This window comes from Oncorhynchus masou, chromosome 12 (assembly GCF_036934945.1).
Source record: "Oncorhynchus masou masou isolate Uvic2021 chromosome 12, UVic_Omas_1.1, whole genome shotgun sequence".
In the NCBI taxonomy this organism is placed as follows: domain Eukaryota; kingdom Metazoa; phylum Chordata; class Actinopteri; order Salmoniformes; family Salmonidae; genus Oncorhynchus; species Oncorhynchus masou.
In genome coordinates this window covers 40,731,128-40,744,980 of record NC_088223.1, presented here as the reverse complement: position 1 = coordinate 40,744,980, position 13,853 = coordinate 40,731,128, and the positions used below count along the sequence as shown (strand labels likewise).

General features: G+C 41.8%; 2 protein-coding genes and 3 non-coding genes across 7 annotated transcripts; 4 read left to right on the top strand and 1 right to left on the bottom strand.

Annotated features, from left to right (window-relative positions):
* The first annotated feature begins 2,007 nt into the window (after positions 1–2,007).
* LOC135550093 (small ribosomal subunit protein uS7) lies at positions 2,008–4,851 on the top strand. The gene is made up of 6 exons (XM_064980571.1): positions 2,008–2,103; positions 2,906–3,015; positions 3,286–3,495; positions 3,967–4,095; positions 4,442–4,540; positions 4,726–4,851. Coding segments are annotated over exons 1-6 (618 nt in total). The 5' UTR covers positions 2,008–2,102; the 3' UTR covers positions 4,795–4,851.
* On the top strand, positions 3,075–3,206 carry LOC135551184 (small nucleolar RNA SNORA3/SNORA45 family). The gene has a single exon (XR_010457229.1). It is a non-coding gene; the product is annotated as a small nucleolar RNA SNORA3/SNORA45 family (small nucleolar RNA).
* Positions 3,665–3,792, top strand: LOC135551183 (small nucleolar RNA SNORA65). Its single transcript, XR_010457228.1, has one exon. It is a non-coding gene; the product is annotated as a small nucleolar RNA SNORA65 (small nucleolar RNA).
* On the top strand, positions 4,226–4,357 carry LOC135551186 (small nucleolar RNA SNORA3/SNORA45 family). The gene has a single exon (XR_010457231.1). It is a non-coding gene; the product is annotated as a small nucleolar RNA SNORA3/SNORA45 family (small nucleolar RNA).
* Positions 4,745–13,592, bottom strand: LOC135550092 (putative hydrolase DDAH2). Of its 3 annotated transcripts, none has more exons than XM_064980570.1 (6): positions 13,326–13,592; positions 11,418–12,097; positions 10,951–11,139; positions 10,236–10,355; positions 8,175–8,318; positions 4,745–7,014 (listed from the first exon to the last, which is right to left on the bottom strand). In XM_064980570.1, exons 2-6 carry the CDS (start codon positions 11,724–11,726, stop codon positions 6,898–6,900), a joined length of 879 nt encoding a protein of 292 aa, XP_064836642.1. In that variant the 5' UTR covers positions 11,727–12,097; positions 13,326–13,592; the 3' UTR covers positions 4,745–6,897. The 3 variants fall into 3 exon arrangements, with proteins under 3 accessions (XP_064836642.1, XP_064836640.1, XP_064836641.1); XM_064980568.1 differs by lacking the exon at positions 13,326–13,592 and adding an exon at positions 13,076–13,208; XM_064980569.1 differs by lacking the exon at positions 13,326–13,592 and adding an exon at positions 13,076–13,208 and having other exon boundaries at positions 11,418–12,093.
* Positions 13,593–13,853: the final 261 nt, after the last annotated feature.

Genomic DNA, 13,853 nt, shown 5'->3' with positions numbered 1-13,853 from the left:
TACTTTTACTACCTCATGATGCCATCTATTTTGTGAAGTGCACCAGTCCCTCCTGCAGCAAAGCACACCCACAACATGATGCTGACACCCCCGTGCTTCACGGTTGGGATGGTGTTCTTCGGCATGCAAGCCTCCCCCTTTTTCCTCCAACATAACAATAGTCATTATGGCCAAACAGTTCTATTTTTGTTTCATCAGACCAGAGGACATTTCTCCAAATAGTACAATCTTTGTCCCCATGTGCATTTGCAAACCGTAATCTGGCTTTATGGTGGTTTTGGAGCAGTGGCTTCTTCCTTGTTGAGCGGTCTTTCAGATTATGTCGATATAGGACTCGTTTTACTGTGGATATAGATACTTTTGTACATGTTTCCTCTAGCATCTTCACAATGTCCTTTGCTGTTGTTCTGGGATTGATTTGCACTTTTCGCACCAAAATACGTTAATCTCTAGGAGACAGAATGCATCTCCTTCCTGAGCGGTATGACGTCTGTGTGATCCCATGGTGTTTATACTTGCGTACTATTGTTTGTTTAGATGAACGTGGTATATTCAGGCGTTTGAAAATTTCTCTCAAGGATGAACAAGACTTGTGGAGGTCTTGGCTGTTTGGCTGATTTTCCCATGATGTCAAGCAAAGAGGCACTGAGTTTGAACTTAGGCTTGGATGGGTACTTCTAACGTCCCTCTATGGCAGCACCCAAGGGGCTAGAATTTTTTAAGTCTTCCCTTAGACTTGGCGGGGATTTAGTGTCCCCATGAGTGACAGAACACTGAGCCAATCATGGTGCAACGCTTCGTATTCTCTGCTTGCTTTCCCCACCATTTCTTTTTTGGGCAAAAAATGTGGGGCTCAAAACATGTGGGGCTCTGCCCCACCTGCCCTGAATCACTGGTCGCCACTGATCACACTGAAACATGATTAATTAGATTAATTGCACGACAATGGACCTTTCATCACAGTATCTCTGTGCATTCAAATTGCAATCGATAAAATGCTATTGTTTTCATTGTCTATAGTTTATACCTGCCCAGACAATAATCCCACCGCTACCAAGGGGCACTCTGTTCAACATTGACATCAGAAAATCTGCACAGTCCAGTTGAAACTGGGATGAATTCGTGAAGAGCATACTTCCCTAGCGTGGCAATTGAAGGTGAGCCTTTGCCCACTGAAATTGGTTACAATGCCAGACTGCAGTCAGGCCAAGACCTAGGTGAGGATGACAAGCACGGAGATGAGCTTTCCTGAGATGGTTTCTGACAGTTTGTGCAGAAATTCTATGATTGTGCAAACCCACAGTTTCATAAGCTTTCCGGCAGGTGAAAAAGCAGACTGGAGGTCCAGGGTTGCCGTGGTCTGCAGTTGTGAGGCTGTTTGGACCTACTGCCAAATTCTCTGAAATCACGTGGGAAGCGTGGTAGAGAAATTAACATGACATTCTCTGGCAAAAGCTTTGGTGGACATTCCTGCAGTCAGCATTCCAATTGCAAGTTCCTTCAACTTGAGACATCTGTGGCATTGTGTTTCGTGACAAAACTGCAAATTTTACTGGCCTTTTTTTGTCCCCAGCACAAGGTGCACCTGCCACACACATATGCCACACCTGTCTGGGGGATGGATTATCATGGCATAGGAGAAATGCCCACTAACCGGGATGTAAACAAATGTGTGTAAAAGATTCGAGAGAAATATGTATTTTATGCATGTGGGATCTTTAATTTCAGCTCATGAAACATGGCACCAACACTTTACATGTTGGGTTTATATTTTTGTTCAGTGTCCTATCCTTGCGCCATCCAAATTTAGTAGGACGCATTATTTTAATTGAAACATATGTGGATCATCACATCAATAACTTCAATATGAGGGTTTATGTACAACACGTCAGGGAAATGATATACTCCAATTTCAGTTGGCATTACATTTCCATAATTCATGTTAATATCGGAGATGAAATTTCTACCATGGAACTAAAGTTCCATAAAACCCGTGCAATCCGGATACTTTTGCTTCATTTCCGCCTTGCTGGATATCTGCATGAGGCAACCTCACCAGGCCCTTTTACGTCTCTGAGAAGTGTGGTACAGAACGGCAGACAAGTGAGTGAAAAGAATATACGATTTTCATGCCAAAAATTGCACGAAAGAGCACAATGTCAAACCAACATACGTGTAACATTACTCTTTCGCCTTTGCGTCAAAAGTATATCACAATTTTTAGTTCAAAGTTGTTTTTAAAGAGTCTGAATGTTTGCTCCGTGCTCAAAATGATTTCATCAGGCGAAGATTGTTAGCGCGATGCTAGCACATGTGCAACATGAATGTCTAGCTCGCTACACGTTTAGCTTCCTCGCGGGATCACTCAGCGCATTATGTTGCTCTACAATATGTCTAGTTTGCTGTTTAACACATGGCTACTTGAAATATATTGTACTTTTGCTCACAATTCGACGTTGGCTGGTGAAATTGTAACGTTACTGTAGCTAACTAGCTACCGCTTGTTGGTAGACTCGAGCTGATAGGCTTTTGGGCCTAGAGTGTAGACTCATTCACATGGTCTTTTTTTTTTTATTCCTACTAGTTAATTACAGGTAGTTATTTACACCTGCATTTATGCGGTCCATGTGTAACCTAACCCACGTTGCCAACATCACTAGTAACCGTTAACGTTAGCTAACTATTCGTGTGTTGGCAGCAGTGGCAGATTCCTTCGTGGTGTTTCCTCTTGAATTCAACAAATGAGTTGATCATGATGTGTTAATGTCCTTGATTAATGTAGGATACCATTATTACAAGGCCTTTTGCCTTGTGGGATCTGTGGCAAAACATTGCGCGCGTGGTACCTTGAATCTCATAATTAAATCATCAGTATTACCTGACCAAATATTATGATTCTCTCCAGTGACTTCAGAGTCGTGGGAGACTGCCCCAGCAGTTGCTGAAACGCCAGAAATCAAGCTCTTTGGGAAATGGAGTACCGACGATGTTCAGATCAATGACATCTCACTGCAGGTGAAGCATTTCAATGTTTGACTGGTGACCCTTCTTGGCACTAATTTGTTATTTGTGTAAGCGAGGCTAGAGTCACGTCTTTACAACCCTCATTGTCCTGGTGTGCTAGAGTGCTCGCATAGTAAACTTCTTTGCATATTCATTGGCTGTAGTCTCTTGTGTCCCAGTCAATCACCAGCTCAGAAATATGTATGTATTCCCTTAACCTGGACATTCAAACCTAAATTCTTGGGACCGGAACTAATATTTATGCTTTTTGGTTCACCTCAGGATTACATTGCCGTGAAGGAGAAGTATGCTAAGTACCTGCCACACTCTGGAGGCCGTTATGCTGCCAAGCGTTTCCGAAAGGCCCAGTGCCCCATTGTGGAGCGTCTCACCAACTCCATGATGATGCACGGCCGCAACAACGGCAAGAAGCTGATGACCTGTCGCATCGTTAAGCATGCCTTTGAGATCATCCACCTTCTCACTGGCGAGGTATGTACTATCTCTACCTTATCCAACATTGTTTTTTGCATACCAAATAGCACCCCGTTCCCTTTTATAGTGCATTACTATGGTCCTTGGTCAAAAGTAATGTACTAATTGGGGAATAGGGTGCCGTTTGGAATGCAGTCTTTGCCTTAAACTCCATGCCTGTCAGCCTCCCGCCACTATGCCGGTCTTTTTCAGTGACCTGAGAATAATCCAGTGGAGGCTCAGATGGACCCAGCTCTAGGAAGCAGGGCTGCCTAAACAAATGGGCAACTCTGTGCCGAAAGGCCTGGAACACACACCACATGGAACTTTTAAGTTTTAAATCATTTTATGCCTACTCTCCTGTTATCTCTCCCAATTTTAGTTCAGTCAGCGGAATGTCTCAAATGTAGGCTGTAAGTGGCTTTCCCTGTGATTTGTACCCCTGAATGTGGTGGTTGACCTTGCCTCTCCTCTGCCTTGCCCCCTCAGAACCCCCTGCAGGTGCTGGTCAATGCCATTATCAACAGCGGACCCCGTGAGGACTCCACCCGTATTGGTCGTGCTGGTACTGTGAGGAGGCAGGCTGTGGACGTGTCCCCTCTGCGTAGAGTCAACCAGGTAAAGTAGACTGCCTGCACATTCTGCTCTCCAACTCAGTGCCTGTGTATGCTGCCACTTGTTTCACTGCCAAAAATCTATGCTATCACAAGTGAAGTAACAGGAATATGAAAGACTTGTCATTTGTGTACTTGAGGCTAGAGTCACGCCTTTACAACCCTCATTGTCCTGGTGTGCTAGAGTGCTCGCAGAGTGAACGTCTTTGCCTATTCATTGGCTGTAGTCTCTTGTGGCCCAGCCAATCACCAGCTCAGATACAGAATGTCCAATTGGACTTGTTTTGTGTTGATTCATAACGTAGTTTATTTATGTTCTGTGTTCATGTATGCCCTCTGTGTTTTGTCAGGCAATCTGGCTGCTCTGCACTGGAGCAAGAGAAGCTGCTTTCAGGAACATCAAGACCATCGCTGAGTGCCTCGCCGATGAACTGATCAACGCTGCTAAGGTGAGACTGTTTAAAGTGTAGTCTCAAATGCTGTTTCAGTACTTATTATTTTGGTTCTGAACCAGTCTGCAGTTTTCATAATGTTTTTCTAGTGTGCTGTTATGTTAGGGGGGGGGCTTTTTTTTACTGGTTCTGATGTCAATTTATTTGGTTTTGATCCGTGTGTTGAATGTTTTGTCTCTCAGGGTTCTTCTAACTCCTACGCCATCAAGAAGAAGGATGAGTTGGAGAGAGTCGCCAAGTCCAACCGTTAAAGTTTGCTTTCTAGAAGAAAAAAAACGAGGAAATAAATTTGAACTTCATTTGTTTAATGTGGTATGGTGTTTAGTAAAATGCATACTTATAAAGGCATCAATACATGACTGGGTTGAGAAATTAGTCAAAGGTTTAAAATGTATTTGCTCTACTTAAATACAAAGTTCTAAACATCACATACAAAGGCTACACTAAAATGCTGAAATTGACTTCTTGTTTTGATTATGTAGGTAGTTGAACTACAGAAATTTAATGCAGTGTCTTAATTGCATACTACTGATTTGTAGTCCATACTACTGATTTGTCTACCAATGAGGACATTGCAACAAAGTACAAAATCCGGGTACTGTGACTCAAACAAATGCCAGTTTGTTCCGAGTTGCTATATCATGGTCTGGAGGTGTTGAGCAATCGTGTACAACCCTCAGTTATGTTTTTGACATTATGAACAACTGTCAGTGTTTCACTCCATAGGCCTTTCCAATTTGGGCCTTGGTTAATCCACAGGAACAAGTCAACTGTAATGATGGAAATTGTTGAAGGGGGTTTGGGCTTATTCATTTGACCGTCATCTCAACCATCAAGGGCATTATTTAAGTGTGTACAATTCCACAAATCAGTCGTTATGTCCTTGGGGGTATGACAAAGAATATAACAAAAGTTTATTCATAACTATATAAAGCATGCAGCCAGGCCTGGTGGCAGGATACATTATTCAAAAGCAGACCTTCCAAATCTGCATTTAAGGTTTCACCTGTGTTCTAATTCAGCACACTTGCATTTATAATCCCCTTTACAATAAAGCCTTACATGCATCTATCACATTTGCGTGGTGGCATGGGCCTACAGTTGAGCAGAGTAGTTTACTAATTTCCTTCAAATCTACTTTAGCCTACATGACTGGAGACGATTTTTTTTTTAAATTATGCCCCACGTTTTACTGGTTGGCTGCTCTGACACTGAGATACAACATCGTGGTTAATGCAACAGATAGCCCAAGCCAATGAAAAGACATGTTTTTTTTAGTTGTCTTTGTTGCCGCCTAATATTATACAATGACGTTGACGAGAGGTACTAGGGATTCTTTTTCCACGTATGGTGTGCTTACTCTTTGGGTTGGTGGATAAAGCTCGTTAATTGAGTACCATTTTTGAATATTCGATTAGTGGTGTTGAGGTCAACCGCCTATATTTAACGGGAAGAGACGCTATACTTGAGGTGTTTTCTTTTATTCTCAAAATTACCGGGAAGTCACGTGCATCACACAGTACACTCGTAACAACTTCCGCATCACCAAAATTCTACTCTGAAATAAGCCTCACGTTGCAAATAATACAATTGTTTTAATAGATTCGAGTCACATTGCCACCTAATTATTTTCGTGCGGACAGATTTTTGAATTAGTAAAACCTCTCGCTGCGCCTCCGTGTTCGCAAAATATTGAGTTGAGAAAATGAGAGCTTCGTCTTTTTAGCACGAGGCATTTGCTCTCCAAACTACTTTTTTTCTGTGATTGTATTTAGAAATTTGCGAAAGGTCGATAAAACCATAGATATGGAATCCATACAATGGGCGTGCCCATTCAATTCAGGACCGGCAACCATTGCAAGTTTACCACTCAAATTGTAAAATGTTGAGGTGGCACGTCCTTTCTATGGCCGCAACAAAACAACCTACTTGGAGCGCGAAGAGTGTGGGTTGGAGAATGGATGATTATTTAAATACAAGTTGTTATATAGGGACATAAAATGCCTGCATACAGAACACCAACATTCAAATCTACAGCCTATTAATGTTCATCTAGCCACGCTGCTCTCTTTCCACAGTAGGGGGAGCAGTTGTGCAGAATATGCACATTGAACCCTCTAGCCCGGTGTCGTGCCGGGCTCATTGGTATGTCCCTACCCTAAGCACTGACCTTAACCATACCCCTATCTTATCCGTTTTCAATTTCAACTTCAGATCTGGGATGTCCCAATGATCCCATTAAGAATTTCTCTTCTCCTGGCCAACAGTTGGCTATTTCTTTGTAATGTTCACATTTGTATTTAAATATAGTCAATGAAGGTCTATGTGTGTTCTATGGGAGAAGGGCAGGTAATTTAGTAGTATGGCTTCCTGTTGATAAGTAGGCAGAATGAAGTCAGAGACCCTCCGAGCTTGGAGGCCTCGCTGCACGCTGTGGGGAGGAGGGTGTAGTCCGTCAGCTTCTGGAAGGCCTGGGGGGCAGGAAGAGATATATAATACCATTTTATTACATTCACATTTATCGGGAGAATCTTTGGCCAGGGACTGCGACGGCTGGATGACAAGCTTTTGTGTTAGTAGTCTACTGTTCATCCGCCATTCTTTATTCTAGCATGCACTTCATCATGTGACAATTTCATGGCATTTTGCATCAGGAAGGAAAATGAAAGAGTTAATGAAATAGAACATCATGCCTATATCATGGCTCTCTTGGAATTGACTAGAGGGACTTACTGAAAATAAAGAAATGAGTCCCCTTGACATTTTCCACATTTTGTTTTGTTACAACCTGATTTTTAAATGAATCAACCTGAGATTTTGTGTCACTGGCCTACACACAATCCAACACATCACTGAGTACCAACTTTCATATTTTCATGCATGGTGGTGTCTGCATCATGTTATGGGTATGCTTGTCATCTGCAATGACTTGGGAGTTTTTTTTTTTTTTAATAAAACAAAATGGAATAGAGCGAAGCACAGGCAAAATCTTAGCGGGAAACCTGGTTCAATCTGCTTTCCAAAAGGCACTGGGAGACAAATTCACCTTTCAGCAGGAAAATCACCTAAAACACAAGGCCATATAGTTGCATACCAAGACGACGTTGAATGTTCCTGAGTGGCCTAGTTACAGTTTTAACTGAAATCGTCTTGAAAATCTATGGCAAGACTTGCAAATGGCTGTCTAGAAATGATCAACAACCAACTTGACAGAGCCTGAATAATTTTTATAGAATAATGTGCACATTTTGTACAATCCGGGTTTGCAAAGCTCTTAGAGACATACCCAGAAAGACTCCCAGTTGTATTCACTGCCAAAGGTGATTCTAACATGTATTGACCCAGGGGTGTGAATGCTTATGCAAATTAATTTCTGTATTTCAATTTTCAATAAATGTGCAAAAAATCTTGAAAAATATGTTTTCATTTTGTCATTATGGGTTAGTGTGTGTAGATGGGTGAGAAAAAAAGCAATTTAATCAATTTTAAATTCAGACTGTAACAACAAAATGTGGAATAAGCCAAGGGGTATGAATACTTTCTGATGGCAATGTATTTGCCAAAGGCACAATAACGTGGATATAAAAAAGTTCTGCTTAGTAAAGTAACCTAAAGACCACTGTTCACTCACAGGAACACTTTCGGGACACTCTTCAGTGGGCGGGTGAAGCAGGTAGTCGACTTTGGAGGGGCCCCTGACGTAGACACAGTTAGCTGCTGCGCCCTCAGGGACCGTGAGCACTTCGTAGTGGTGATCAGTCAGCTGCTCCATCATCTACACACACAGAGGCAGGGCTAACAAGTTTTGCATGACAGCAGCGGGCAGGGTCTGTTCACTTTTGAGTAGCCCACACAAGGAGAAACTGAAATGGGCATGAGCCAATCATCTCCGGATGGGGACCAAATAGAGTAGATTAGAGGTCGACCGATTAATTGAAATGGCCGATTAATTAGGGCTGATTTCAAGTTTTCATAACAATCGGTAATCGCCATTTTAGGACGCAGATTATGGCCGATTACATTGCACTCCAAGAGGAGAATGCATGGCAGGCTGACCACCTGTTACGCGAGTGCAGCAAGGAGCCAAGGTAAGTTGCTAACTAGCATTAAACATATCTTATAAAAACAATAAATCTTTAACATAATCACTAGTTAACGACACATGGTTGATGATATTACTAGTTTAACTAGCTTGTCCTGCGTTGCAAATAATCAATGCGGTGCCTGTTAATTTATCATCGAATCACAGCTTACTTCGCCAAACGGGTGATGATTTAACAAGCGAATTTGCGAAAAAAGCACTGTTGGTGCACCAATGTACCTAACCATAAACATCAATGCCTTTCTTAAAATCAATACACAAGTATTCATTTTTAAACCTGCATATTTAAAAGAAATTCATGTTAGCAGGCAATGTTAACTAGGGAAATTGTGTCACTCCTCTTGCGTTCTGTGCAAGCAGAGTCGGGGTATATGCAGCAGTTTGGATCGCCTGGCTCGTTGCGAACTGTGTGAAGACCATTTCTTCCTAACAAAGACCGTAATTAATTTGCCAGAATTTTACATAATTATGACATAACATTGAGGGTTGTGCAATGTAACAGCAATATTTAGACTTATGGATGCCACCCCGTTCGAGAAAATACGTAACGGTTCTGTATTTCACTGAAAGAATAAACGTTTTGTTTTCGAAATTATAGTTTCCGGATTTGACCATGTTTTAATGACTTAAGGCTCGTATTTCTGTGTGTGTATTATATTATAATTAAGTCTATGATTTGATATTTGATAGAGCAGTCTGACTGAGCGGTGGTAGGCAGCAGCAGGCTCGCAAGCATTCATTCAAACAGCACTTTCCTGCATTTGCCAGCATCTATTCACAATGCTTGAAGCACAGCGCTGTTTATGATTTCAAGCCTATCAACTCCCGAGGTTAGACTGGCAATACAAAAGTGCCTATAAGAACATCCAATAGTCAAAGGTATATGAAATGCAAATGGTATAATGAAATAGTCCTATAATTCCTATATTAACTACAACCTAAAACTTCTTAACTGGGAATATTGAAGACTCATGTTAAAAGGAACCACCAGCTTTCATATGTTCTCATGTTCTGAATAAGGAACTTAAACGTTAGCTTTTTTTACATGGCACATATTGCACTTTTACTTTCTTCTCCAACACTGTGTTTTTGCATTATGAAAACCAAATTGAACATGTTTAATTATTTATTTTAAACTAAATTCATTTTTATTTATGTATTATATTAAGTTAAAATAAAAGTGTTCATTCAGTATTGTTGTAATTGTCATTATTACAAATATATATATAAAAACCGTCCGATTAATCGGTATCAGATTTTTTTGGTCCTCCAATAATCAGTATCGGTGTTGAAAAATCATAATCGGTCGACCTCTAGAGCAGACACAAGGGTAATGTGGGCTTATAGGGCTCCAAACTACACCATGATAGTTTAAAACAGCCCAATAAATCTTGATTTATCCTTTACATTATTCATCCTAGCACAGTGACATAAATACTGGGCTGGAGAGAGTCTTTTGAGGTGATCACTTTGCATGTCTAGAATGGGAGTTTGTTGTGGCAAGCAGAATGTGGTCTGCACATGGGTAGAGAGCTATGGCATATTCATTCACTATATTTCTCTCGGACACGCACAAACACACACACTCACCCGGAGGGTCTTCTTGGCCCCATCACTGTTGCTGATGATGATAGTATCAGGGCCTCCCATAGAGCAAATGTTCTTTAGACGAGCTCCCCCACACACTGGCACCGTGGACACAGCAAAGTCCTAAGACGAGGACAGAGACGGTAAGAGCAAAATATAAAATATTGTACACAGGGATATGGTTGTGTACTTGGACATCAAATCAAGTAAGAAATCAGATAGAGTAGATAATAAATACAGTGTAAATATTGCATGTAATGCAACAACAGGATATCAGACAGGTGGCAGACACAAACAAAGCCCTACACACAATTGCATGCCACACCCTGAGTGATATTGAATATCCAAATCCAACAGGTTATGGTATTAACTACCATTACAAGTCCATTAAAATGTAAATAAACAGACCTGACTGTGAAAACATCATGTCTAGTTTATGGGAGCACGGTAGAGAAGCACGGTAAGAAGTACACATTTCCACTGTACATAAAAAAATCATTTGTCTTTTAACTATAGATCTCATAATACAATAGGACAATGGCCACCTGCTCATCTCTGTCACAACACATGGGTTCTTTCCCAATTTGTCTTTCCTTGATTCCTTACGTCCTCTTTGCTTGCCTCTTTCTCAGAACATATTGGAGGAGAAGGTTGGAGGGGAGGGACTTTGGATCTTGTCCTCTCATGTGGTTTGAGAAAGGAATCAAGCTATACTCACTCTGAAAGTGTCGGCCAGAACCTCAGCTCCTCTGTAGTTGGTGTGGGAGGAGATTCCCACAAAGAACTCCCTGCCGGTGAAGAGCACGTCACTGCCCTCCAGCGTGGCCCCTGCGGAGCCCCCCTCCTCTGCCCCCATCTCCACCACTGTCAGGTTGAGCTCCGACATCACCCTCCTCACTGCTTCAGTCTTAGGGAGATATGAGAAAGGGACAGGGAGAGAGGGAAAAGGGGAGAGAGAGAGTTGATTTTCCAGGTCAAACTGACTCTACTGCAACATTAATCTATAATTCAAACATAATTAACAGCAACATAATATCAATAATTTAGACAGAACTACAACATGTTTAGTGGAATGATTCACAACACACACACACACACATCTCCTTCATTTAGGGTAAAAAATAAATAAATAATCTGCGATACAGAGAATAAAACATTTTCTCAGTTGTTGTGGTCAGTGTTTACCTCACTGCGTCTCTGCTGTTTGAAAGGCCTGGTGATGAGTGCCGTGTCTCCCTGTATCACAGCTACATCCTCTATCCTCCAGCTCTCTGGTAGCTCCGGGTCTGCAGGGATCTCTATGAGCTGCAGCCCCACCTTCTGTCTCAGCGCCCCTGTCAGCACCCCAAACTGTCGCTGTGCTTTGGCCAGGTCCATCGTGTTTTCCCCGTTTTCGGCCTTGTTGTTTTTCTCGTCTTCAACCTTCCCAAAGGTCTCTGGGATGCCCCGCACCACGGCGTGAGTGAAGCGGCCGTACGGCAACACGCTTGCCATAATGTGTGTGTGCGTGTGCAGGTGTAGGAGTACCCTGGCTATGGGCTAGTAGTGGTGTTCAGCCACTACAAGACAGAACAATGAAAGTGTGTGTATGCCACTAGATGAGTGGGAGAGAGAGGGTGAGAGTTCTTGTCTGATTGTGTTCCCAACTGTTTGAGAAGCTGCGAGGTGTGATGGCAAGACCAGCTGGACACTAAAGGGATGTGATGGAGAGAAGCAGCAACTCTATGGGGAGTCTGTCAACCAGGCAGGAAAACACACAGGAGAAAGTCTTCATCCTTGTTCTTCCACTTCAGTGATAAGCCACTCCAATACCCACCGCAGTGTTCCACGGAGGTAAATATGGGGAGTTTCAGTCTGATTGCTGTCTGAAAGAAAGGAGGGAGACAAGATTCTCTGGGGCTTTTTGATGAGAAGGATAAAGCATGTTTGTACATGCTCTGTGACTCATTAGGTGAAAGTTCCTGTGATCAACTGTGTCTGCTCTACTGCACGCATCTCAGTTTCTTCGACTGTAGGACATACAATAGGCTACTGTCTGGACCATAACATATTCTCGTCAGAGAGACAAAAGTCTGTTTTGTGGTGATACTGGAGTTGGACAGAGATGGCATGAAAAAAGAAGGATAATCTGAAGTGTCCAGTGTCCATCACTATACAGCCCCCATATGCTACTTGATTTAAATGATTGAGACCAACTAAATAAAAACAATTATTCAACAGCTAGTCATGTAGATAGAGACACTATTCTTATTTCAAATTGAACTGTGAAGCAGAATTAATACAGATAACAGAGTGGACTGGAGAATACAGACAAGGGCTGCATTGTTCAAGGGCAGATTATTTGAGCACAACATTTTACAATGGCAAATATATCCGCTCATTGCCTACAGTTTAGAGACAATCACTGCTTTGTTATCCTCCTTTAGTGAATCCCAGCGGCAATATTTGCTGAACGCAACAAGTGTTGCCGGATTGTCAATATTATGTCCGTATATGTTCACATTCTGCCTACATTTAGTGTATTCTGGATAATTAAGAGAGAATAAACATTTGATAGCAGGGTGGTAATAACCATTCACGGCAGAATTGAATTAACTATCAGACAATAACAAACAAAAAGGGATGTTTCTCAGTATTGATTTTAGGAATTTAGACTACCTAAAACCTAGATTTAGGAATATTTCTCTTACTAATTTATTTCAATGTATTTTTAGCATCCCATGCCAGCCATCTGCAGAGAAACAAGTTGCACGAAAAAACATCTGAAATATTTGCCTGTCAAGAGCTTATCACGCCCAGTGCAATGTCAATATTCAAAAATCTAAGTGAAGATGGAAGCCTACCTTATTATTGTTTTTACAGAGGTTATTCAAATTCTGTTCTTTTCCCCTGGCTGTGTCTTCCCGGTCATCGTATCTCGTTATTATCTTCTCTTCTATATGTCCCTCTCCCCGTCTCACCCGTTGCCCTGTTCACCCTTTCATCCCCCCACTTCCCCTCCCCATCCCCCACCAGTCCGTCCTGTCCAGGATTCCACCTCTCCGCTCAACGAGAAAAGTTGACAGTAGGTTATTATCACGATTTGCTTCTTACCTTGTATGAAAGTGCAGTTCGAATAGAATTCACCCACCGGATTTCAACTCGCAAATGATTCTGACTTCTGTCACTTTAATAAAGTAGGCCTAGGCTTAACAGCTCATCTCCTTATAAAATGTTGCCCAAACCCGTTGAAATGTTGCTTCTAACGCAAACTCTTTCTATGCAGAATTCATAGTAACAAAGATTGATTTCAAGTGGTCCTCGGAGAGATTATTTTATTCATATTTTCCCCCTGATCCATTGTTTCCAAGTGTGACAACCCCCAACACCCTCGTCTAACTTGTACCCGCCCATTCTATATAATATAAACGTGAACAGTTATATACATTTGCAATGCTATTTTCTTATTGTGCGCTCATCAGATTAAATTGGCCACATTTTTAATTCCCAAACTTTCATCACTTTTTTTACAGACGCAATACGTTTGACTATTCAATGATTGTGTGTGTGTGTGTGTGTGTGTGTGTGTGTGTGTGTGTGTGTGTGTGTGTGTGTGTGTGTGTGTGTGTGTGTGTGTGTGTG

Excerpts from the sequence above, each read along its gene's own strand:
- LOC135550093 (XM_064980571.1), top strand. Across the intron at positions 3,016-3,285 it reads TCAATGACATCTCACTGCAG|GATTACATTGCCGTGAAGGA; the intron begins GTGAAGCATTTC and ends GGTTCACCTCAG. Across the intron at positions 4,096-4,441 it reads CTCTGCGTAGAGTCAACCAG|GCAATCTGGCTGCTCTGCAC; the intron begins GTAAAGTAGACT and ends GTGTTTTGTCAG.
- LOC135550092 (XM_064980570.1), bottom strand. The coding sequence starts at position 11,726 with ATGGCAAGCGTGTTGCCGTACGGCCGCTTCACTCACGCCGTGGTGCGG. Across the intron at positions 11,140-11,417 it reads AACAGCAGAGACGCAGTGAG|ACTGAAGCAGTGAGGAGGGT; the intron begins GTAAACACTGAC and ends TATCTCCCTAAG. Across the intron at positions 8,319-10,235 it reads GGGCCAAGAAGACCCTCCGG|ATGATGGAGCAGCTGACTGA; the intron begins GTGAGTGTGTGT and ends CTGTGTGTGTAG.